General features: G+C 40.0%; 1 protein-coding gene across 1 annotated transcript in view; it reads left to right on the top strand.

Annotated features, from left to right (window-relative positions):
- Nucleotides 1-26,419, top strand: part of LOC142748130 (ras and EF-hand domain-containing protein-like) — a 55,650-nt gene extending 29,231 nt beyond the window's left edge. The window contains exons 5-17 of the mRNA XM_075855259.1: nucleotides 811-888; nucleotides 9,777-9,892; nucleotides 13,340-13,408; nucleotides 13,648-13,726; nucleotides 17,129-17,178; nucleotides 20,246-20,447; nucleotides 20,528-20,644; nucleotides 21,681-21,825; nucleotides 22,569-22,650; nucleotides 24,176-24,290; nucleotides 24,497-24,607; nucleotides 24,689-24,765; nucleotides 25,760-26,419. Of these exons, the coding sequence (XP_075711374.1) occupies nucleotides 811-888; nucleotides 9,777-9,892; nucleotides 13,340-13,408; nucleotides 13,648-13,726; nucleotides 17,129-17,178; nucleotides 20,246-20,447; nucleotides 20,528-20,644; nucleotides 21,681-21,825; nucleotides 22,569-22,650; nucleotides 24,176-24,290; nucleotides 24,497-24,607; nucleotides 24,689-24,765; nucleotides 25,760-25,856 (1,338 nt within the window). The 3' untranslated portion in view covers nucleotides 25,857-26,419. The remainder of the gene's footprint in view (nucleotides 1-810; nucleotides 889-9,776; nucleotides 9,893-13,339; nucleotides 13,409-13,647; nucleotides 13,727-17,128; nucleotides 17,179-20,245; nucleotides 20,448-20,527; nucleotides 20,645-21,680; nucleotides 21,826-22,568; nucleotides 22,651-24,175; nucleotides 24,291-24,496; nucleotides 24,608-24,688; nucleotides 24,766-25,759) is intronic.
- The last annotated feature ends 681 nt before the right edge of the window (nucleotides 26,420-27,100 follow it).

Raw genomic sequence — 27,100 nt, 5'->3', positions numbered from 1 at the left:
GCACAGAACATCGTAAGACCCATTGCAAGCAATGGGCAGATGTTTGCTGACGTATTGGAGACGTCTTTTCAGGCGTAATTCGAGGCGTAAAACGCCTCCATTATGTCTGAAAAGAGGTTGTGTGCACATACCCTTATGAAGCACCCTTTTCCTGTTCATTTTTCTGCAGCAGTTGATGTAGAGAGCTTCATTGCAATTAGATACTGACATGTAGCTCACCCTTCCTCTTTAAAAAAAACAAACAAACCGGGGGGGGGGGGGGTTTTGCAGCAATTTTTTTTTTTTTTTTTTTAATACCAATTCCCCCTCAAATACAGGCAGCCATAGTTCCCGCATTTATATAAAAAAAAAAAAAGAAAAAAAAAAATCCCCCCACGGTCCCTTGTCTATATCTTTGTCCAATAGTCAGTCGCATGTGACAGACCAATCGGCAGTTGCTCTCATGTAATTTCCTCTTCCTGTGCTAGAGGTTGGCACAGGAGGAAAATATAGTATTAACTGTACATCTCTGTATAAGTGACCCATTTACTTCAAACCATGTCAATTATATAAATGTAGTATGTGTTAATCAATTTGTTTTTCGTGTGTGTGTGTGTGTGTGTGTGTGTGTGTGTGTGTGTGTGTATATATATATATATATATATATATAAATAATATTGTATTGTTACAAACAGATTACTTTTTGTCTGTAATATTTCATTTTTATTTATTGACTTACTGATGCATTAGATGTGTAAAAATGTACTTTTCTTAGTAATATCCACATAAATATATATAGAATATATATTCTATTCTTTTTCCTATCTGAAGCACAAAGATGAACAGAAAGCCCAAGAAACCAGAGAGGAAAGTGCTAAGCTTAAAAAACAAATCCATGACCTTTCCCAGGTAAGCGAGTAAAACTGATGGCTGCATAGCTTATATTGAGCAAGGTTTATATTTTGTGAATTTACTATACAGTATAGAATGTTATCGATCACACTTGGTTCCTGTTCCCAGAAAGGCTGAACATCTAAATTAAATGCTGTTGTGCGAGACAAATTTTTCTAAATCCCGTATTGACTGACTAATTTCATAGAAAACCAGTTAGCCTAATGCTACATTCACACGAGCATATCCGATTCACGCGCGTGGATCTGGTCCGTTATGCATCAGTGTGCTTTGCGAATGGCATACGTTATTCACATACTCGCAAAGCATCTTTTTTTCAATTGAATTGATGCGCAAATCACGCATTGCACACGGATGTGCATTCGAGCGCGGTGCGTGGTTTTCATGCACCCATTAACTTCAATGGGCGCATTGGTGCGTGATCACGCACCAATATAGGACATGCAGTGAGTTTCACGCATGTGCCCCGTTGAAATCAATGGGTCCGTGTGCTGCACGAGATTTCCATGCGCTGCACACGGACGCTATTCACGTTCGTCTGAATGAGCCCTTAGTATATTCTTGATTTATTATGTTCTAATATCCTAGATGTTTATGATTTATTTTATTGTTGCACCAGCATAATTTACAGCAACGTACAGAGATTGTCATCCTCCTGGATGTCAGGATCCAATATTTGCTGTATTATGGCTTCCATTCACTCCTGTGAAGCTGTCCGTAGTGCAGAGACTAATATAACACAGCTGTCTCTTATCTTGGAGTATCAAGGCTGTGACTAGTACACTGTACCACACAAGGCAGGATCCCTGTATTTACACTGCACATGCTTCAGTACTGTGTATTATTTATTTTGTGATTCGCACTCTGAAGTCATGAAAGACTCTTTCAGCAGATACTTGCATACATTTTATTTTTCAAGTAACCTAAATAACTTTCCAAGACATGTCTAGTTTTTGACTCTACTAATAGTTGTGTATGTTTTTTTTATTTTTTTTAATCTGGAAGACTTCTGTCTCAATTCAGTGGTAGCTCCATTATCTTTCTATGATGCGCCTAAATAAATTCCGAAATGATCCTTACCAAGGTTTAAAGAAATGATCTTTGTATCTAACCCCCCCCCTAAGAGTAAAAATCTTTGTTCTATATAATAAATTATTAGTTTAGTTGCAGGAACACTACCCTTATACTCTGGTCAAAAAAGGAAAGCTGATTTGTAAATGTCCCTCTCTCCCAAAGAAATGAAATACATTTTTCACAGTCACGGTGATACTAGTCCATCTCAATGAATTAGAATATCATCAAAAAGTTTATTTATTTCAGTAATTCAATTCAAAAAGTGAAACTCCTATATTATATAGATTCATTACACACGGAGTGATCTATTTCCAGCATTTTTTTCCTTTAACCCCTTCGTAACGGCACGTCAAGGTGAGCAGTAACTTCGCGCACCTTGATGTGCAGTTATGTCTGTACTTTGACAGTTAACCGCTGCGCGGAGGCTGGTCCTCATAGACTTCCTGTCAGAGTGACTGTCACGTCACAATGACAGTTAGAACACATTACACTACGTAGGTAGTGTAATGTGTTCTAGCAGCGATCAGAGCTGCAAGTCTAAATGTCCCCTAGTGGGACAAGTAAAAAAAAAAAAAAAAGAATAAATGTGTTTTATAAAAGTTTTAAAATAAAAGTTATACGTTACATAAACAAAAAATGCTTTTTTTCCTATGTCTTTTATTATAGGGAAAAAAAGTAACACGTTAAAGTACACATATTTGGTATCACCGCGTTCGTAACGACCCAAACTATGAAACTATAATGTTATTTTTCCTGCACGATGAACACTGCAAGAAAATAGTACCAATAAAAACTACAACCCGTCCCGCAAAAAACAAGCCCTTACACAGCTTTTTTGACTGAAAAAGAAAAAAGTTATGGCTCTCAGAATCTGGTGACATAAAAAATGTATTCTTTTATAAAAAAAAGTAATTTTATTGCGCAAACGCTGCAAAACTTAAAAAAACTATATACATAGGTATCGCCGTAATCGTACCGACCCGCAAAATAAAGTAAAATGTCATTTATAGCCCAGGGTGAAATAAGTTAAAAAAAAAAAAAAAAAGAAGAAGAAAAAACCTAGTCAGAATTTGTTTTTTTTGTCACCTTGCTTGCCAAAAAATTGAATAAAAAGTGATTTAAAAAAAACGCATGTACCCCAAAATGGTACCAATGAAAACTACAGATTGTCCCGCAACAAATAAGCCCTCACATGGCTCCGGTGGAGAAAAAATAAAAAAATTCTGGCTCAGAATATAGCGATGCAAAATGTGCAGAATGTGCTAAAAGCGGATATGATTGGGCACAATTTATCAGTGCGACACCAGCCACATATCTGCAGATTATTATTTATTTACCCTCTTATTATACCCTGATGTTCTCCGCACAGATTACATATGCCATCACATTATAAACTGAAATACAAGTAAAACCCCACACGGAACTACTACCAAGCCAAATCTGCGCTCCAATGCCACATGCCGCTCCCTCTCTTATGAGCCCTACAGCGTGCCCAAAACAGCAATTTACGTCCACAAATCTAGCATCGTCATACCCAGGAGAACCCGATTAATATTTTATGAGGTATTTGTCTTCATTAGCACAAACTGGGCACAACATACTGTGCACTAAAATGGCATATAAGTGGAAAATTTTAATATTCACTCCGATCCACATTAACCCCTTCGTGCACTACGACTTAATAGCATGTCGTGGTGTGGGGGGTGATGTATGGAGCGGGCTCACACGCTGAGCCCGTGCCATACGTTGTGGGTGTCAGCTGTGTATTACAGCTGACACCCGGTACTAATGGACAGGAACAGCAATCGCGCTGTTACAGGAGCCTGTAAAAATGACAATATACTGCAATACATTAGTATTGCATTGTATTGTACAAGCGATATAATGATCGCTGGTTCAAGTCCCCTAGCGGGACTAATAAAATGTGTAAAAAAATGAAATAGTTATTATTAATAAATATTTAAAGTCCAAAAGAAAACCCTTTTCCCATTTTTTTTCGCTAAAGCAATGTCAAAATAATACACAAAATTGGTATCGCTGCGTTCGTGTCAATAGAAAATACAACTCCTCCCGCAAGAAATAATCCCTCACATGAATCTATTGATGGAAAAATAAAAAAAGTTATGGCTCTTGGAAGAAGGGGAGTGAAAAATAAAAATAAAACAGCAAAAAATGGATCAGTCCAGAAAGGGTTCATTAATTTCTAATTAAAAACCATTTATGACCACATGTGGGGTATAGACATACTCTGGAGAAATTGCTTTACAAATGTTGGGGTGCTTTTTCCTCCTTTCATTTTTTGTGAAAATTAAAAAATGCAACATTTTAGTGAAAATAATGTTGATATTCATTTTCACTGCCTGATTCTAATAAATTCTGCAAAAGACCTGCGGGGTCAAAATGCTCACTATACCCCCCTAGAAAGATTCCTTAAGTGGTGTAGTTTCACAAATGGTGTCACTTTTGTGTGGTTTCCACTGTTTTGGTACGTCAGGGGCTTTGCAAATACAACATGGCACCCAAAAACCATTTCAGCTAAATTTGAGCTCCAAAAGCCAAATAGCGCTCCTTCCCTTCTAAGCCGTGCTGTGGGTCAAAATAGCAGTTTATTACCACATTTGGGGTATTTACGTAATCGGTAGAAATTGCTTTACAAATGCTGGGGTGGTTTTTTCCTTTATTCCTTGTAAAAATTAAAAATGTCTACGTTTTTTCAGAAAAAAAAGTAGATTTTCATCTTCACAGACAAAAAAACTGTTTGGTCAAAATGCTAACTATACCCCTAGATAAATTCAGTGAGGGGTGTAGTTTCCAAAATGGGGTCACTTTTGGGGTGTTTACATGGTTTTTGTCCCTCTAGTTCATTGCAAATGCGACATGGCACTGAAAACGAATCCTGCAAAATCGGCACTCCAAAATCCAAATGACACTCCTTCTCTTCTGAGCCCTGCTGTGGGTCCAAACAGCCGTTTATTACCACATATAGGGTATTGCCGTAATCGGGAGAAATTGCTTTACAAATGCTGGGGTATTGTTTCTCCTTTATTCCTTGTAAAAATGTTTTTTCAGAAAAAAAGTAGATTTTCATCTTCACAGATGAATTCAAATACATTTAGCAAAAAAATTGTGGGGTCAAAATGCTAACTATACCCCTAGATAAATTCATTGAGGGCTGTAGTTTCCAAAATGGGGTCACTTTTGTTTTGTTTTTTTACTGTTTTGGTGCCACAAGACCTCTTCAAACCTGACATGGTGCCTAAAATCTATAAAAAAAAAAAAGGAGGCCCCAAAATCCACTAGGTGCTTCTTTGCTTCTGAGGCCTGTGTTTCAGTCTATTAGCACACTAGGGCCACAGGTGGGATATTTCTAAAACCTGCACAATCTGGGCAATATATATTGAGTTGCGTTTCTCATGTAAAACCTTCTGTGTTACAGAAAAAATTGTATTAGGCCTCATGCACACGACCGTAAAAACACCCGTTATTGCGGGTCGTTATTACGACCCGCAATAACGGGCTCATAGGCTTCTGTTAGCCACGGGTACCTTCCCGTTTGCTCACGGGAAGGTACCCGTGCCGTTAAAAAAGATAGAACATGCCCTATTTCATGCCGTAATAACGGCACGGGCATCCCATAGAAGTCTATGGGGCTCCCGTAATCATGGGTGGCTGCGTGTGTTCACCCGTGATTACGGGAGCGTTGCGAGGTGAGGTGAGGCGAGGTCAGGGGACTACCCGGTCTGCAGGCCACAGCCCAGTGGCGTAACTACCGCCGGGACTACAATGAAAACTATGGCAGAGCGGGGAGGTATCTCCCCGCTCTGCCATAAACAAAAGACATGTATCCCCTATCCTGTAAAAAATAAAAATAAAAGACGTTCATACTTACCGACAACTTCCTGCTTCTCCAGTCCGGTCTCCCGCCCGTTGCCTTGGTGACGCGTCCCTCTCGACATCCGGGCCGACGTCCTGGATGACGTTTCAGGCCATGTGACCGCTGCAGCCAATCACAGGTCAATCACAGGCTGCAGCGGTCACATGGACTGCCGCGTCATCCAGGGATGTCGGGCTGGATGTGAAGAGAGGGACGCGTCACCAAGACAACGGCCGGGTAAGTATGAATTTCTTTAACTTTTATTACAGAAAAGGCTGTCCCTTCTCTCTATCCTGCACTGATAGAGAGAAGGGGCTGCCGATTAGTGCAGTGCTATTTTGCTGCCAAAAACGTGCTCGTAAATACGGGTGGAATACGTGTGACACCGGACCCATATTTACGAGCACGGGTTCGTAAATACTGGTGCAAAACGGGTGGAATACGTGTGACACCGGACCCGTATTTACGCCAGTATTTACGGGTGTGAAAAAATACGGTCGTGTGCATGAAATGATTTTTGGCAAAAAAAAAAAAGAATTTTGGAAATTTCACCTCCACTTTGCTTTAATTTCTGAGAAATGTCTATGGGATTAAAACACTTTCTGATTGCTGTTTTGGATACTTTGAGGGGTGCGGTTTTCAAAATGGGGTGATTTATGGGGACTTTCTAATATATAAGGACCTCAAAACCACTTCAGAACTGAACTGGCCCCTGTAAAAATAGGCTTTTGAAATTTTCTTGAAAATATGAGAAATTGCTGCTAAAGTTCTAAGCTTTGTAACGTCCTAGAAAAATAAAAGACCATTCAAAAAAACGATGCAAACATAAAGTACACATATGGGATATATTAAATAGTAACTATTTTGTGTGGTATTACTGTCTGTCTTACGAGCAGATACACCAAAATTTCGAGAACATTTTAAAAAAATGTTCACTTTTTTTTTTTTTTAATTAAATGTTTTTCACACACAAATATCATTTTTATCATCCAAATTTTTTTACTAACATAAAGTACAATATGTCACGAGAAAACAGTCCCAGATTGGATAGGTAAAAGCATTCCCAAGTTATTACTACATAAGGTAACACATGTCCGATTTGAAAAAATCGTCTTCGTCCTCAATGCCAAAACAGGCTCAGTCCTGAAGGGGTTAATGTTGATGATTATGACTAACCGTTAATGAAATCCCAAAATTTGAATATTAATAAGCCCAATTTCAAAAATGATTTTTAATTTGAAATGTTGGCCTACTGAAAAGTATGTATAGTATATGAACTCAATACTTGGTCGGGGCTCCTTTTGCATGAATTACTGCATCAATGCGGCGTGGCATGGGGGCGATCAGCCTGTGGCACTGCTGAGGTGTTATGGAAGCCCAGGTTGCTTTGATAGCGGCCTTCAGCTCGTCTGCATTGTTGGGTCTGGTGTCTCATCTTCCTCTTGACAATACCACATAGATTCTCTATGGGGTTTAGGTCAGGCTTGTTTGCTGACCAATCAAGCGCAGTGATACTGTGGTTATTAAACCAGGTATTGGTACTTTTGGCCCCTACCAAGTATTGAGTGCATATACTGTACATACTTTTCAGTAGGCCAACATTTCGGTATTAAAAATAATTTTTGAAATTGGGCTTATTTAATATTCTAATTTTTCTGAGACACAAAATTTTGGATTTTCATTAACTGTTACCATAATCATCAATATTAAAAGAAAAAAATGCTGGAAATAGATCAGTCTGTGTGTAATGAATGTATATAATTTGAGTATCACTTTTTTAATTGAGTTACTGAAATAAATTACTTTTTGATGATATTCTAATTCATTGAGATGGACGTGTGTGTGTGTGTGTGTGTGTGTGTGTGTGTGTGTGTATGTACACTACCGTTCAAAAGTTTAGGGTCACTTAGAAATTTCCTTATTTTTGAAAGAAAAGCACAGTTTTTTTCAATGAAGATAACATTAAATTAATTAGAAATACACTCTATACATTGTTAATGTGCTAAATGACTATTCTAGCTGCAAACGTCTGGTTTTTAATGCAATATCTACATAGGTGTATAGAGGCCCATTTCCAGCAACCATCACTCCAGTGTTCTAATGGTACATTGTGTTTTCTAACTGTGTTAGAAGGCTAATGGATGATTAGAAAACACTTGAAAACCCTTGTGCAATTATGTTAGCACCGCTGTAAACAGTTTTGCTGTTTAGAGGAGCTATAAAACTGACCTTCCTTTGAGCTAGTTGAGAATCTGGAGCATTACATTTGTGGGTTCAATTAAACTCTCAAAATCGCTAGAAAAAGAGAGCTTTCATGTGAAACTCGACAGTCTATTCTTGTTCTTGGAAATGAAGGCTATTCCATGCGAGAAATTGCCAAGAAACTGAAGATTTACTACAACGGTGTGTACTACTCCCTTCAGAGGACAGCATACGCAGGCTCTAACCAGAGTAGAAAGAGAGGTGGGAGGCCCCGCTGCACAACTGAGCAACAAGACAAGTACATTAGAGTCTCTAGTTTGAGAAATAGATTTTGAATAAGGAAGGCTATCACTCCATTTTGCAACGCCATGCCATACCCTGTGGACAGCGCTTGATTGGAGCCAATTTCATCCTACTACAGGACAATGACCCAAAGCACACCTCCAAATTATGCAAGAACTATTTAGGGAAGAAGCCGGCAGCTGGTATTCTATCTGTAATGGAGTGGCCAGCGCAGTCACCAGATCTCAACCCCATAGAGCTGTTGTGGGAGCAGCTTGACCGTATGGTACGCAAGAAGTGCCCATCAAGTCAATCCAACTTGTGGGAGGGGCTTCTGGAAGCATGGGGTGAAATTTCTCCCGATTACCTCAGCAAATTAACAGCTAGAATGCCAAAGGTCTGCAATGCTGTAATTGCTGCAAATGGAGCATTCTTTGACGAAAGCAAAGTTTGAAGGAGAAAATTATTATTTCAAATAAAAATCATTATTTCTAACCTTGTCAATGTCTTGACTATATTTTCTAGTCATTTTGCAACTCATTTGATAAATATAAGTGTGAGTTTTCATGCAAAACACCAAATTGTCTGGGTGACCCCAAACTTTTTAATTGTAGTGTGTGTGTGTGTGTATATATGTGTGTGTGTGTGTATATATATATATATGTATAATATATATATATTAGTGCACTTGTTACTCTTTATTGTTAGAGATAAAAAAATATTATTATTGCAATGCCCCTGATACACTGCAGATCACAAAAATGAAGAAACGCGTTAGGTTGTAATAGGGTGTAGGCCGACAGTTCAATTTTTACCCTCTCCTCTGTCTTTCCGCTATCAAGTGGGAGGGAAAGATCTAAGTTATATAAACTGAAGTAGCAATATTAGAGGATCTTTTTTAAGCCTACAATGTAATGTGGGCTATGAGGCTCCTTGTAGAATAGAATGTAGAATAGCGATACTCTGTCTGTATTATACACCCATCATCATGATCGTGTTTATACAACGTGCACTGTATTCGTATGTGTGTGAGTATATGTATGTATATATGGTTAATCAACCGGCATCGGACTTGTCTCGTATCCTGTGACCTAAAGGTAGCCCATGACCTAAAGAAAGGGTAAACTATATCTAATCCCTGACATTATAGCCCTGTTGTTCTAAAAGAAAAGAGTTCTTATTCAGAGTATTCCTTGACAGCCAGTCCTACATTCGATACCTATTGACTAAATGATTGTTCATCTAGCTGCTATAAGCCCCAATAGTGCTGATAATCTCTATAATCGGCAACATTTTAAGACAAACTTCTATGGTCTATGGGCAAGTTATACTGATAACACTGCCTGTCCCATATTTACTGTAAATACCAATGTCTCCGTATCAATTTCAAATACTAGAATTTCAGTGCCAGATTACAGAACTTAATATATATTTTTTTCCTCTTCTTTTTAAGGAAAATGTTGACTTGAAATGCACCCTACTAGAGACGCAGACAAGTATCTCGCTACTACAGACTGATTTGGATAGGCTGAAAAATAACTTCACTGATCAACTTGCGCAGCATGAAAGGTGAGGGAAGGTGGGACAATAAATAGTTTCAATTGAACTAATAGTACGGTTTTGTGTATGATCTAGAAATAGGGATAAAAGTGTTAAACACCTACATTGCTCCAGCTATAAATATATCTTTAAAGAGGCTCTGTCACCAGATTAGAAGTGCCCTGTCTCCTACATAATCTGATCGGCGCTGTAATGTAGATAACAGTGGTTTTTATTTTGAAAAATTATAATTTTTCAGCAAGTTTTAAGCAGTTTTAGATTTATGCTAATGAGTTTCTTAATGCCCAACTGGGCGTGTTTTTACTTTTGACCAACTGGGTGTTGTACAGAGAAGTGTATGACGCTGACCAATCAGTGACTAATCAGCGTCATACACTTCTCATTTTTCCAGCCCAGCATGATCCACAGTACAGTGTGATTGTGCAGTGAAAGAAGCTGGGCTGGAACAATGAGAAGTGTATAACGTTGATTGGTCAGCCTCATACACTCCTCTGTACAACGCCCACTTGGTCAAAAGTAAAAACACGCCCAGTTGCGCACTAAGAAACTCATTAGCATAAAGCTAAAATTGCTCATAACTTGCTAAAAAATGATCGTTTTTCAAAATAAAAACCACTGCTGTTATCTACATTACAGCGCCAATCAAATTATGTAGTAGACAGGGCACTTATAATCTGGTGACAGAACCTCTTTAACGTTAATATTCAGTCCCTGAACTTTGTTCTCTAGGCACACAGCTGTAGGTCTACATGAGCTCCTTTACCATCTCTATGAATCGGATACATGCATATTTTTCTTGGTCTGCCAAGACTAAAATAAGATTATTTTTTTTTTAAACAGTTTTGACTAATGTTTGACTATTACATGTTTGTCAACCATCTTTTTCTCTAAACATCTGTATGAGAACAAAAGGAAGGAAACTTGTTTGGGTCATAATATTAAATTGTGGTAGGTGAGAGTTTATTTCCCCGCAAAAAAGGTGTGTGTGTGTGTGTGTGTGTGAAGACTGTGGAAACAAAGTTAGGATGCTACTTCATTATTCCTATAATTTACACAGTAATCCATACTGAATGATGTAAAGGCACAACAGTATGAGATGGTTTCTTCTGTTGGAAGTGTGAAGACAAAACAAAAGGATTATATAGGATGTATAGTGTGTAATTGGCGTAGTTTGCAACTCCTTCAACGAGAGAAATAAAAATGTAACTTGCCCTATAGCTGACCATATTCCTTCGATAAATGTTGGTGAATCATACTGACTGTGTACAGGAGCGATCCATATGTCCCCAGAAATTGTGGATCGGCATACATGTTTACAGGATAGTTGGTGGAGGAGGTGGTCATCTTTAGTAGAAGTACCTATTATGACCCATCATCATTTTTATCAGACACAACCCCTTTCAGATTGGCGTCGCTGCAGCAATTGGTTGACTCCTGTAACTCTGGCAAACGCCCTGACAGCAAGACTTTTAATTTGCAGTGGTTGCTGCAGGGGAAAAGTATTATTGCATGTTATACGTGGATGGCTTGAGTCTGCCAGAGTGGTAGTTGCTCTTGTAGAGCGACTCCCCGTACTGGCACATAAAGGTGGGGGACCTCTATAATGTCTGTATGCCCTAATTGGGCATAAGCACAGTGTTTTTCTTCATCAAGTAATCAGTTCAAGGTTGAAATAAATTTAGTATGTGTTTCTTCTAAAATTACACTTGGTTTAACTTCATTTATAGCTTAAAGAGGTTCTCTGGGGATATATAAATAAGGTTAAAATAATAGGTATAGAGACTTCTGCCTCCAAATCGCTCCTGAATACTCTTTTCAATTAAAATACCAATGCGTTGGTATCGAACTCCCTCTCGGGTGGCACGAGTGGTTTCTGGCTAGTCCCTATATTGTTTTCGGGACTGACAAACCCCCAGCGACATGCTCCACACCTGGTGGACGACCCAAAAGTTAATTGCCTCTGGATTCGCACCTACTGGATACCCTCATTCCTACTTTTACTGGAGTAAACCAGATGAAGGACCCCCCTGTCTAAACAGGGGTTTTATGAACATCTCTAAACCAATCCAAGATCTTATCTCTTTTATCTTCTTGGCCACCAAGCAGACTATAGCCGTTTTTAAAATAAAAAAACAACAACAAACAAACACAACATTAGACTTCTCTGAAGTCGACCATCGCCTTTTGTGGTATTTCACTAATGAAAAATCTACCTCTATTCTCCAGGTTAGACGAGAGAGAGATTTATGCAAATCCGGAGCTCAAGGGTGTGACCACATTCAATTTACCCCACAAGCAATGGACTTACACTCCCTTTGATGCCCTTATTCTAGCTAGGACAGGATTCCCTAGATTTCCTGTTCCACTAACTTTTCAGCCCCACCAGCCAGCTGAGACCCCCTTTATCCCCTTTTTATCCCCATTTTGAAAGTTTCAACCTGGTTTCCGTGCTTTGTTAAATACTTTATATACATCTTCTTATCTTGGTAAATACCATGCGTTATTGTTATACTCCTATTTGTCTTATCTCTTCGTTAGTCTTCCTCAGTTTACTTATGTTTGAAATGTATGAAGGTTTGTAACTTTTTATACTGAAAATTCAATAGAGACATTAAAACAGTATCATAAACTATTTAATGATGACCTGTCCTGCGCTGTCCGCTCTCCTCGCATGTTAGTTTTAGTAAATAATTGGGTTCCCCATTAAATAACAATTCTAGAACATCTTTTCTTAGAACTCTACGTTATGTTATGTCTGTTTTTTCTTTCTGCAAATGTATGAACAGATTGACCACTGGTTACCATTCCTCTTGTCAATAGGATGTGTGCCTACACATTTTGTCAGCATTGACTAGACAGTGTCAGACCGTGTAGGGACACACTCAATTGATAAGGGGAATGGTCACACCTTGTTATTGCATGTATTTCCAGGATGAATAATGGAGGAATGGCACAATGCAGAATTCTATGAAATGATGATCTAGAATTTTTAATAATTTTTTTTCTGGGGAATGTAAACATTTACAAAAGCAAACTTGTCAGGGGAGCGGCCAGGTCCTCGGTAACGTTATTATTGACCCGTGCATAACTGATTGAGAGTATCGGATACTGTGGCAGATTTCTTAATGTATTTATACCAGTGTTTTCTCGGCACACAGCTGGAGGTCTACATGAGCTCTTTTTACCATCTCTAAGACTAGTACCATAATTATTCTGAGCTGCTTGCGTTAAATCAGAGATTTAATACATGACCTCTCCACAGCTACCTCCAAGGAAGCCTAATGTTGTCTTTGTCAAAACATCAAAAGGTAGAGAAGCCCTGGTTTAACAGGATGGACAGTGATGTCAGGAGCAGAGTTGGAGTCCCAGGCAACCAAGAATGTAATCTGTCTATACTGTGCGATTGATGTATGTGTAGGCTTACCCTGTAACTCCCATTGTCTCCATATAAAACAGAGAGAAACTGCTGCTAAATACCATGATAGACGAAAGCACGGGATACAGCAGTCAGATTCAGTTACTGAAGTGAGTAGAATATATTTACTATTATTTTTGTATTTTTTTTTTCTAGTAATACATTTGTATTATATATTATAATGTTTGTGTTATATTTTATTTATTTATTCAAAAGTTCTTAAATCCAAATGTTTATCAGAACTAAAAAGATACAAGTTGGAGCAATCCTCCATATAAAAAAATACATTCCTGGTACCCGGTACCAGTGTTTCTGAGGCTTACTGGATGTTTATGCTTTACATTTGCAGTGAGGCCAACAAGTCTCTGTATGACAGTAATGACAGCATGCGGTTTGCTCTAACGAACATTGAAAATGAAAAAAAAAGGGTGAGTTGTATTTCGTGAGTGGCTGGACAAGGTAATAGAGAGGTTATGACAATGTATACCCCCGCATGTTACAACTTCTCAACAAGCAATAAATCTATGACTATAATACACAAAAAATTAAACACAAAGCTCCGATCCTAATACTCTATCATATATTGTATAGTGAAGGTTGTAACCTTATGTTGCACAAGTCTCATTCAAGTTCAGTTTTATATCTAGCTCTGGTTTATCTTGAAAGTTATGCATTCTGTCATGGATTGCTTCGGTTAGAATGAGATAGAGGGCACAAGTAATTTGTGTGGAGATATAGATATACACTCCGCAACATTGAGATTGCAACACCAAGAAGAGCAAGCCGTAAGGTTATGCAAATCAAGGAAGTAGCTGGTGTCGCTAGTATCTGCAAATGATCAAATTTTCAAGCACCTAGCTCCAATCTGTGGCATGTGGGAGAGGCATAAAAGCCACATGAAACCTCAAAAATCGGATCAAGTGGTGTGGGATGATTGTGCGATGCCCCATGTTAGTCGACGTGCCAGTTATCACCACTTGTCGCGAACTGAGAGGGACAGAATCTTTGAACTGAGGGACCTTGGTTTATTGCTCCGGCAGAACGCTACGTGCCTCGGCTGAGATGTTAGCACTGTTCAACCTTGCGTGACTCGGAGGTTGGGAAAATGACGACGAACAGGAATGACCGCAAGAGGTGCGCGGAAGCGAACCTCTGCACGGATGGATCATCTGATTGGAAGAATGGTGCGTAGTGATCCAATCTGTACTGCAAGTGAAATTGGACGTCACGTCCCAAGCCTAGGGCGGCAATTAGTGTCGACACAAACCATCAGAAGGCGTTTGCAAGACATTGGGCTATAAGCCAGATGTCCAGCTACAGGTGTTCCATTTATCACACGCCACCGCTCTCAAATGCTATTGTGGTGCACAGCAAGATGGCAAAGGAGGCTGAAATGGAGGTCTATCTTCAGCGATGAGTCTCGCTTTTGTCTTAGATGCAATGATAGCCGGAGATGGGTCTGGAGACCACGTGGGCAACGTCATTAAGAAGAGGCCTTCACAAGGGAATGTCACACTGGTCCTACTCCCGGGATTATGGTGTGCGGTAGCATAATGTACGGTAGCCATCCCCTCTAGTCTTCTTTTCAGCTCGGCGTTACATTGATTTGGTTGTGGAACCAGTGGTACGGACATTTATCAACAGGACAAAGCCAGGCAGCATGTTGCTCATGCTACTGTGAGCAGCCTGCGTGGCGTAAACGTTCTACCATGGCCTGCAGCGTCTCCGGACTTGTCTCCCATAGAGCATCTTGGACGTTATTGGTTGGCAATCGCAAAGGGAGCTACTAGCAGCCAATCTTGTGGTGGTTTGCATGCCCAAGTTCATTCAGCGTGGCATAACATTCCTCAGACAACCATTAATAACCTCATTGATAGCCTGCAAGGTGTGTATGTGTGTGTATTTCTGCGCTCATGCTCGATACTGAATAAATCAAGTTGTTTGGAATATTGTGTGTGTGTGTGTGTGTGTGTGTGTGTGTGTGTGTGTGTGTGTGTGTGTGTATATATAATATATTTATTAGTTGAACCATGATAATTTGCGGTAAACAGTGTGCAGTTTTTGCCGCAGCACAACCTGTATGTGTATGAGCAGCCTTAAAACCACTGACAGGTGAAGTGAATAACATTGATTATCTTGTTACAATGGCACCTGAAAAGCGGTGGGATATATTACGCTAGATGATGGATGGACGACTGGGTCAGAGCATCTTCAAAAGGGCAGGTTTTGTGGGTATTCCAGGTATGCAGTGGTTAGTACCTACCAAAAGTGGTCCAAGGAAGGGCAACTGGTGAACCGTTGGCATGATCCGGGTCACCCAAGGCTCATTGATGTCCGTGGGGAGTGAAGGCTTGTCCATTTGGTACAATTCGACAGAAAAGCTACTGTTGCACAAATTTCTGAAAAAGTTAATGCCGGCTATAATAGAAGAGATGTCACAACACACAGAGCATCGCAGCTTGCTGTGTAGCTGCAAACTGGTCAGAGTGCATATGAGCATCATATTTGGACTATGGAGCAATGGAAGAAGGTGGCCTGATCTGATGAATCGCGTTTTCTTTTACATCATGTGGACAGCGTGTATGTCGCTTTCTTGGAAGATATTACACCAGAATGCACTATGGGGAGACTGCAAGCTGGCGGAGGCAGTGTGATGCTTTGGGCAATGTTCTGCTGGGAAACCTTGGGTCCTGGTATTCATGTGGATTTTACTTGGACACATATCACATACCTAAATATTGCCGCAGACCAAGTACACCCCTTTGTGGCAAAGGTATTCCCTAATGGCAGTGGCCTCACCCAGCAGAATAATGCCCCCAGCCACACTGCAAAAATAGTTTAGGAATGCTTTGAGGAACATGACAGAGTTGAAATTGTTGACTTGGCTTCCAAATTCCGCAGATGTCAATCTTATCGAGCATCTGTGGTACGTGCTCAATGCCTTGACGGGTAAGAGCTGTATTGGTGGCATGAGGTGGACATAAACAATGTTAGGCAGGTGGAATTATTGATGTGGGTGTGTGGGTGTGTGTTTGTGTATATTTAAGGGCCTTTTCACATCAGTCGGGCTTCCGTTCATCGGTTCCCGTTTGACCTTTCCGTCGCAGGAACCGATGAATGGAAAGTCAAACGAAAGCCTTAGCATTTAAATGGTAATGCCTCTGTTGCAGTTTATGTTCTGTAAGGTTTCCATTTTTTTCTTTTAACAGAAACAATAGCGTAGTCTACTGCGCTATTTCTGCTAAAAATAACGGAAACCTCATGGAACGGAAACAAATGGCTACTGAAGCATTACTATTGAAATCAATGGTAATGCAAATGGAAGCTATGGTTTCCGTCTGACTTTCCATTCATCGGTTCCTCCAACAGAAAGGTCGAATGGAACCGATGAATGGAAGTCCGACGCTGATGTGAACATACCCAAACATAGAAGCTAAAGCAGCACAGTTGTAGCAGCAGTAGTGAGTGCTATCCCCTCACTACCCTCCAGCAATATAGGATAAAATAGGCAGCACTCCACAAAAAGAGCCGTCAACATCCTAGTGACCATTGACCATCCTGATATCACACAGGAAGTTGTTCACAACTACAGACAAACAATCCTACTTAGCCACTGAACAAGAGTTCCTTTTCCTGAAACAGGCATTTTCTGAGGTTTTCTTCCTGGAGGTTCGAGCTTAAACCTATAAGTGGATTTATGGTTAGGAGGTAAAACCTATTTTAAAGTTTTGTTTCTTTGAACGCTTACAGATATGAGGAAATGCGCCTTGTTATAAAAGAAACCATCCTATTTCTGTCAGTGTGGCAACCTTTTCTATCTTCTGTTTTAGCATTCCTCTCCTAATCCTCCAAAGGACGCACCTGTGATTACCTATAGCAGGTAAGATGTAAATATGTAAAACTTACAGCACACTTAATTAACCAGTTGACGACACAGGACGAGAATGCTTGTCCTGAGCGGTAGGTAGTTACTGCGTCAGGTCGAGCAATCTCCTCTAACTCAACGCGCGGGCACAACAGTTGTGCCTGTGTGATAAAGAGCGGGGCAACAGTTGTATTCCTGATCTCTGTTGTTTAACCCCTAAGATGCTGGGGCCTGTCTAAGGTGTTTCACAGAGCAGAGGCACCATTGGGTTAATATGGCAACTGGGAGCCTAACAAAAGCATAAGCATTCGCTTATTAGGCCATGCCAGAGGCGTAGCCTAATAGGTTGCCTGTCTGTGTAACACTGTCAGGCAATCGTGCTTTGGAATTCTATGTATTCCAAAACATTATAGAAGCAAAAAAATTATCGCATTATAGAAAAATACATATTGGGTACTGCTGCTGTTGTCACGACCCACCGAACAAAGCTAACTAACGGCATATGGCGTAAAAAAGAAAAACTAAAAAAAATGATGGTGCATTTGCTGTGTTTTTTTTAATCAAAATCAGTCGATAAATTATTTGTATCATCAAATGGTACCAATTAAAACTACAGCTTGTCTTGCAACGAACAAGCCCTCCTACAGCTCCGTCGACTGAAAAATAAAATGGTTATGAGTTTTGGAATGCAACCTTACAGAAATGACTATTTCCCATATAACAGGTTGGTTTTTTTATTAGCAAAAGTACTAAAACGTAACATAAACTATACATATTTGGTATTGGCGTATTCGTATTGAACCGTACTAACAAAAAACCTGCAAAAAAAAATGGCGTAATTGCTGGGGTTTTTTTGTATTTTTTTTTTACATCCCAAAAAAAAATAATGATCGCTAATTAATCTTATTTGTGCCACAAAATAGTGCCACTAAAAAAATACAACTCGTTCTGTAAAAAATAAGCCCTTATACAGCTACGTCGACAGAAAAATAAAAAAGTTATGGCTCTTGGAATGCGACGATGTAAAAACTAAAAAAGTTGCTTGGTCCTTGAAGCCCAAAATAGGCCGGTCCTTAAGGGGTTAATAGAGCTTGTGGTAAATACCTAGAATCCTTAGTAAATAGGGAAACTAGAGTGTGAACTGATCACTCTAATCTGTGCAGATTAATGCCCTAAAAGCTCTTCAGCATTTTTTAATCCTATACACGAAAAATTAAGCAATTTTGCAAAAAGACTTGCTATGGAGACAAATAGGTCTGTATATGAGCTATATACGTAAAACGGTAAAATATTTTTTTAAATTAAGACTATTTGCAAAATTGCTTTATTTTTCATATTCGATGAATTCGGAAAAAAAATTCAATAGTCGACTAAGCATCGCCTATTACATGGGGCAAAAGGCTTATATAAGGGATTCCAGTCCTTATTTATGTACGAAAAAATTTCTTTCAAAGATTTACGTAGACTCTAAATGTTTAGTAAAGATGAGTTATAAAATTGCTATTGTTTACTTTATGAGAATTAAATAAAGATTGAAATAAACAAGACCAGATCAGAGCTGCTGCATCCTCCAAGGCTTTGTTCACATCTGCATCAGGGCCCCGTTCTGTCGGAACGGAGCCCTGACTAACAGAAACGGAAACCAAAGGTTTCCATTTCCATCACCATTGATTTCAATGGTGACCGATCCGGTGCCAATGGTCGACTACAGTATTTATTCCGTCAAAATGACGGAACCATTGCACAACTGACACAAATGGAAAGCATTTGCACCGGTTCCGTCACCATTGAAACCAATTGAGGTGGAAACGGAAACCTATGGTTTCCGTTTCTGTTAGTCAGGGCTCCGTTCTAACGGAAAGCTCTGTCGTAACGGAGCCCTGACCCGGATGTGAACGAAGCCTAACCAAAGCATAAATTTCTCGCTCCCACTTCATGTTGAACCTGGAGTTCGCCTGGGCTAAGATTGGCTGGGTCACTTTCTTTTACCCTACACATCACCCCTGCTTTGTCAGGTCTGATAACTACATTGAAGATAAAACATTTAAAGGTGCAGGAATTTAAAAAAAAACAAAAAAAAAACAGTAATTTGTAAAATTTGCTAATGCTGAATTTTTCGTACCTGCCCTGTGTAATCTATGTTAGGGTCCTACACTATATGGCTAAAAGTACGTGCTCACCCCTCCTAATGAATGAGCTTAGGTGTTTCAGCCTCTCCCTTTGCAAACAGGTGAATAGAATCAAGCACACAGCCATGCAATTTCCATAGACCAACATTGGTAGAAGTATGTGTCATTCTGAAGAGCTCAATGACTTTAAACATGGCACTGTCATAGGAGGCCACCTTTGCTAAATAAAAGTCAGTTTGTGAAATTTCTGATCTGCTAGTTCTGCCCTGGTCCACTGTAAGTGCCATACTTGTGAAGTGGAAGCGTCTAGGACTAATAACCTCTCAGCCACGAAGTGGTAGACCACGCAAACTCACAGAGCGGGGGCTTCCAGACACTGAAGCTTGTGAGGTATAAAAATCGCCCATTCCCTGTTGCATTACTCACTACAGAGTTAGAAATTGCCTCTGTAAGTGACATCCGCACAAGAACGGTGTGGCGGGATCTTCATGAAATCTGTTTCCATGGTCGATCATCTGCACACAAACCAAAGATCACCATTCGCAATGCCAAGTGGTGTGAAGCACGCCGCTACTGGACAGTGGAAACGTGTACTCTGGAATGATAAACCATGTTTCACTAACTGCCAGTCTGATGGACAAATCTGGGTTTGGTGGAATGGAGCCGGGATAACGCTACCTACCGGAATACATACTGGCCGTATAATGTATGTCTTGAACATATTGTTTTTTCTGTAGACATGTAACATATGCAATGTGTTACACAGCTCTGGCCTGTATTCTGCTCTTTGTAGCTGAATACAGCAAGAAATTAACTTTAAACCGAAAAATACATGCAGTTACAATCACTAAAATTAAACTTGCTCTGCTTTTTTTTTTCCTTCTAAATTCTTATTGTGCAGTTTAGATACTAATGCATTAAAAATCTGTATCTTTGTCTGACTTTCCTCATAGATTTACAGCAGAGGATGATCCGTATAACCGGTATTCTGATGTAGCCAGCTGGGCCAATAAATGTAAAGACAGTGGTGTGTCCCTGCCTCGAAGCCTTGGGTATAGTGATGTAGACTGCTCTGCTAGTGATTTTGGAAGTGAGCAAAGTCACAGCTCCGATGAGCCCTGGGACGGGAGTGCTTATGTCAATTCTGAAACTGAGGTAAATATATATATATTTTTTTTAGAAGTAGGAGCCATGTTGCTGTGCTATTCAGATATTTGTTGCCTTCATGGTTTCAGACAATGGAGGCTAGATCAGAAGTTGATGGACGGATGAAATGGACCCCCTCACGTCCAGTAAGCCGCAGTGGCTCCACTGCCTCTTCCAAAAGGCGACTTCCTGCATTTACTCCAAAAGTGAGTAGACGACTTCCAATATTAGATAGTGGGCTATGAGAAACCATCTGGATAGAAGTTTTATGTATAGTTCCGGCTGATTTTTCTTTTTCTTCTTTTGCCAGAAAAAAGGTTACTAGCATTTAATACATTAAAAAAGACATTAGTTCTTGTGAAAAGTTACACAAATTTCTAAACTAATTAATATCTGAATGAGGACCATTTTCCAACAGAAAATGTATGGGCATGTAGTTACACGTTACATCAAGCGACCGCATCTTTTTGGTCTCAGGGAAGCAATTGTGCTGAAGTCTCAGTGCGGACTGGTCTATCACACCTACTGCATGAGTCTCCCATTGTTCAACACCATTTCATTTTGTTATTTGCATAAATCTAAAATTCTGACTGCCTATAGCTGCCACTAGGGGGATCTTACCGTATGCATTTACAAAACACTGCAGTTAGGCCCCATGCACACGACAGTATTTTTCCCTCCCGTAAATACGGGTCCCTTGTCACACGTTTTTAACCCGTATTTACGGACTCGTGCCTGTAAACGGGTCCGTTGTCCTCTGTATTCCACTCGTATTTACAGACCCGTTAAAAAAAAAAAAAGGGGCGCTCAGATGCCATTTTCTCTGCTTCTCTTTATTCAAAAATTGAAATCCCCTGACGACGCCTAGCAACGCTCCCGTAATTACGGGGTGCACACACGTAGCCACCCATAATTGCTGCATAAAAAATTCAGAGCAGAAATTTACCTGCTGCGAAAAGAGGCCAGAATTGTTGCGTTTTTCAGGGGAGATGTCTCCATCTCCTAACATTGTGTGACACAGCAAAATACGCACCATTTTCTGTCGTAAACACCGCAGCAATTCCGTTGTGTGTGGACAAGCCCTTATTGTAAATGATATACATAAATGGCACCAATGGTGATTTCAGTGGGTAGATTTTCTTTGGAGAATTGCCACCAAAGACAACAAACTTTTTCTTTTTTTTTAAATTTTAATTATTGTTGATTTGCATAAAATAGACGTTGTTTTTATGTTCATTGCAGAGAGAAGGTTTGATAATGGAAGAATCTCTGTCCCCTATTCCAATATACAGGCTGGTCTTGGCTGGGGACGCAGGTTCTGGAAAATCCAGTTTCCTTCTAAGACTATGTTTGAATGAATTCAGAGGGGACATCCCAACCACATTAGGTTGAGTGTTTGAGGTTTCTGTGTTATTCTAACCACACAATAGCCAATGCTTTGTTTCTTTTTATGTTTTCGTATAGCATAAATTTGCCCCATCTATCCTCTGACGGGTCACCCTTCCACAGTAGCCACATAATGTTTAATTACATTTTTTTTAATGGGACTTTACACATGTATACAGCGTGGGAATTTATTACCTGTCCAACACTAGTTTTCTGGCACAACATTCACAATTTGCGCAAAAACATATTTTTTATTTTTGCGACGCTCATGGCACTATTTGAAAAAGTAGGCGGCACTTTGTCAAAGGGGCGAGGCCTTTATTAAAGTGCAAATCTACGCTCATGAGTGGCGAAGATTTTACGTTATTGGTGCACGGACATCCTGAAATGCGCGTACTCTTACGCCACGTGTCTTAGATTAATACTGGCGTATGAAACACCAGTCTTTATAGATTCCCTCCTGTGTATCTAACTACCTACCTATCATACTAGTGGTACGTAATATCCCCTGTGTGATCACATGCACGTGTTCTTTTTATGATTTAGTAAAGTAAGATCTATGGTCTTCTCACCCAATTTCGAACCTTTGCCCTGGATGCTGTGTTTGTTTTTCCATGTCAGATCACCTTGTTAACAGTGGATTGTCTTTGCTAAGCCTATTTTATCGTCAGATCTATTTTATTCAGTAGTGTCTTGGCTATCTGGTTGCTATAAACATGTCAGTTAAGAATTTTTCTATTTCAGGGGTGGACTTTCAAATGAAGAAACTACTAGTTGATGGAGATTATACAACCCTTCAGATCTGGGACACAGCTGGGCAAGAAAGGTGTGTGCAAACCTTGAAAATATGTGCCTATCTACACTGATCAAATACTGGAACTTAAAATAACCCACATGTGATCGGAAATACCTGGCAAACAGCACGTTTACAAACCTTTATGTAAAATATTATCCCAAAAAGGGGAGACTGTAGGTGTTATGGAGTGGAATAAGCTTGGGCTACTAAACCGTGGACGAGTGATTGCCTTAGTATTGAGGGAAACGACTACTGTGTCATAGACGGGAACTGACAACTGCTTAGTGACCACTGTCCTCTACTAATTCAGATGCTTTAAATAACAACTCCTATACTTGGACTTTGTATATTGGCCTCTGTTCACATCTACGACGTAGAGTCCAATAAATTCTGTCATATGATGGATCCGGTGACCCCGGTTTTTCGTTGTTCTGCTCCTATGACGGAGCAGCAAAATGGCAAGCCTTGACGCAGATGTGAACAGAGCCTTAGACTGTAGAGTGGGGATAAATAAGATTGGTTGTACAGCACTATGCAGTTTAGTTATAAAATCCTATCAATGGTCGATTTATAGAAAAGTTGATCTCCAGGATCCCCACCCACACATTATTGCTTATTACCTGATAATCTTTTTTTGATGGTGGTTTGTAGTTTATAATTATTTTATGCTTGCTGTGATGGAAAATCTGTTCACACAAGCTTTCTGGTGGGTTTACGATTATACACCGCAGCAAATATAAAAAAGGCAGTACTGCCATTTTAAGCACGGGGAAGAGACCCATCAGCAGCTTTATCCTCTTTGATAGAAGTAGATTTAATAAGGCCCTGTTCACACTGAGTTTTTTGCAGGCAGAAAATTCTGCCTCAAAATTCCGTTTGGAATTTTGAGGCAGATTTTGATCTGCCTACAAGCCGTTTGCCACGTTTTTCATGGCGTTTTTCGCTCACGCCCATTGAGCGCCACGTGCATAAACGCCACTAAATACGCTTTCTCTGCCTCCCATTGATTTCAATAGGTCAGAGACGTAAATGCCCGAAGATAGGGCATGTCGCTTATTTTTCCCACGAGCGTTTTCTTCCGCTCGTGGGAAGAAAATAAACGCCTCCGCCTCCCATTGAAATCAATGGGAGGCATTTTCTGACGTTTTTTGGTGTGGTTTCCGCGTCAAACTCCGTGTGTACAGTGCCTAAGACTCCCACTAGACAAAGGAAGAGGAAAGTGTAACTATTGCAAAGTTTAATTATTTTCTAACGGAGGTGAACTTTAGGGGGTTTTCCTATAATGGGTTCACATCAGATCTGCTTGTCTAATGCTAGAATTATCCAATGGCAGAATTATAAGGGAATTTACAGCTGACGAGTCATAAACACTCTAGTATATACCGCACAGCACAGGGTTGTGGAAAGACTCGCTTATTGCACTACTGCCTGATACATTCTTGATGTGCAGAAAGGTAGAAAGAAGACATGAGGGTGCGCGGTTTCATTGCAGCGAGTCTCTAGTTCACAATAGCTCTGTTTAATGTCATACACCTTTTTTCCGTAATCTTTTTAGGTTTCGCAGTATAGCAAAGTCTTACTTCCGTAAAGCACACGGGGTGTTACTTATGTATGATGTCACATCTGAAGCCAGTTTCCTCAATGTACGCCAATGGATTGATGAGATCAAGGTATAAAATGGAGATGCTTTTACTTTCTGACAGACCGTGTGTTCATGATTTCATTGGAATTACTAGCCATGACGGCTATGAATCTATTATAAAACAGTTGGTATGGGCCACGCCTGAACTTTTTTTTTTGCACACTATTCCCAATGAGTTTTAGCTCGTCAAAATGTTGCCGTTCACCACATTCAATTGTGTTTTTTATGTCCCAGAACTCGTGTGATCGATCCATCCCAGTGATGCTTATTGGCAATAAAACAGACCTGAGGACAGAAGGAAATGAATGTGGAATTCAGACTTCAATGGGGGAGAAGCTAGCTATGGTAAGTTTAGAATAACGTCTGCAGGACTGATTTCTGAAGTACTTGTCGGCAGAGCTTTATGTCTGCTTTGTTTATTTGCAGGCCTATAGCTCCCTCTTCTGTGAGACCAGTGCAAGGGACGGCACCAATGTAGTGGAAGCTGTGCTTCATCTAGCGAGGTAATTACTCACTACAATATGCACCGTTAAAGGGGTTCTAAAAAAAATCCCAAACATTGTCCAAGTATGTGAGCCGCAGCTGTCGAGACGGAGAGAATGGTGTGACCCATAGTCACGTCTGTACACAGAGCTCCTCTTTATAGCCTTGTGCGTAGGACGCTGCTGTGGGCTAAACCGTTCTCTCCTCCTCCCGCTAGTCTTGATAACCAATCAGGGCTGGCTCAATTTAAAAGTTGTTTAAAAATTGACAAATTGTTCGCTATAATACTGCTGAAACGGCTTAGCAATGGTGTTCATCTGCTAATATTAAAGCGTTCTCTTGTCTGGTTTATGAACTATATAAGAGCTTGTTGATGATTTTGCAGGCGCTCAGTGAAGTGAAAGCGACTAAATCACTGAACATGAAACTGGGAATGTTTAAAAGAAAGGCAGAGGTCTCATTCACACAAGCGTGCCCAATTTACATCTGTAAAAAAAACGGATCGTTTTACTTCCATGTGCATTCCATGTATTCGTGTTTTACGTGCGTATGGTACCTGTGTGAACTCCATGTTTCTCGTTCGCTTCCCGTTTCACTTCATTTTTTCCTTTGGCAGCTGTCTGTGAAAAATGGACAGCACACGGACGTTGTCCGTGTGCTGTCCGTTATTTTCACGCACTTTTTGACTTCAATTAGCAAAGTGGTCCGCAAAAACAGACCAGAATAAGACATGCAGTGAGTTTCTCGCAATTGACACGCGCTCCGTGAAAAATCATGGATGTAGGAATAGCCCCGTTGAATTGCATGGGTCCGTGTGCTGTCCGTAGTTAAAAACGAGCAACCTGCACATGAGAAACACGCTTGCATGAATAAGGGCTTGCACTTGTCCTTTTTGCTAGGTCCACCACCAATTTTTGTTTAAAAAATAAATAAATAAAACTGCACAAATTCTGCATCATGTGAACGTGGCCTTTTGCATTATAAGGTCTCGTGATTTTCATTTTTTCTCTCCAGGCAAGTGAAGAAATCTGTGGATGTTGCAGAAGAAAGCTCGGAGTCCGTGACTAAACTGAGTATACCAGAGAAGAAGTCAAATTGTTGTAAGATTTAACTGCATATCCTCTACAGCCAGGATACCGGCATGCACAGAAGATATGGAATATTTCCTCACTGTGGAGGTGGAATAATCTGTCCCAAGAGGGGCAAGACATTTTTTTTATGGTTGAACAAATACTTGGTGTTCATTTCTAGCACAGAATTTGGAATGAGCTCCGAGGGGAAAAATCACTTTATATTGTCACTGATCATGAATCCCTATTTCTTTTGGGTATATTTTTATGACTTCACTGCCTGTAAGTATGTGATATTGGAATTTTGAGACTGATATTTTAAAGTTTGGGTTACTTCTAAACTGACATACAAGTAATTATGACGTTACCAATAATGATAACTTTCAAGGTAACATTTTAGTATAAAACTTGTTCTGTGAATGTGTTGCGGGGACACCGGGCAGAACATCAGAGAAATGCTCCTCTATGAGGTCTTTTACTTACTCCACTGTGGAGGCTGCAGCTCGTACTTCTGAATTCAACACACTTGACATTTGATAGAAATACTTTTGCTATGATAGAACTGCAGTATATGGGACTATGTACCTTGATAAAGAGTTACAATTTTTATGGTAAATAAAGCTTTTATTTAAGTATTTGTAAGTATCTATGATCTACATCTGATTGACTAGAAATGTAACTCGATAAAAATGTTTTGTAAAAACTCCATTGCTTACTTTTTTAGGGCGATGGTATTTTTGGTGCCTTAACATAGCAGCCATGTTTGCTAGGGGCTGCATGGCGACTCTGGTCGCGACAAAGGTCACACGGGCAGAGATCGCTGTGTTGCACTGCCTGCAGTACATTAATAAAAGTAAATATGGCCGCATAGCGACCCACAGGTTGCCGTAAGCACAACGCATTCATTACTGTGAGGCAGCCAGCAATATACTGCGATTACACAGCGATCTTTGACTATGCAACCTGTGTCGCGGCCAATGTCGTCGTGTAGCCCTAGCCTTAACAAAAAAAAGTGTGGCTTCTACTCATGTAGGACCATATTTAACAATGTATTTGAACCATTTTTTGGCGCATTTTACTCCAAAATAGTGTCTAATCTACGGTCATATTTATTAGCCATTTGGGCCAGAATTTAGAGTCATTTGTGCCATGCTTGTCAGTTTGTAAAAGTGGATGTGGCTTAGGTTTTGGCTAGTGTTTAGACACATCTATGAAATTAAATTATTATTATTTTTTTAAAAGTCGCAAGAGTTGTATCTCTCCTCCACACCGATCCCCGTCATAG

Source organism: Rhinoderma darwinii, chromosome 3, assembly GCF_050947455.1.
Source record: "Rhinoderma darwinii isolate aRhiDar2 chromosome 3, aRhiDar2.hap1, whole genome shotgun sequence".
Classification (NCBI taxonomy): Eukaryota; Metazoa; Chordata; class Amphibia; order Anura; family Rhinodermatidae; genus Rhinoderma; species Rhinoderma darwinii.
This window is presented reverse-complemented; position numbering and strand designations above follow the sequence as displayed.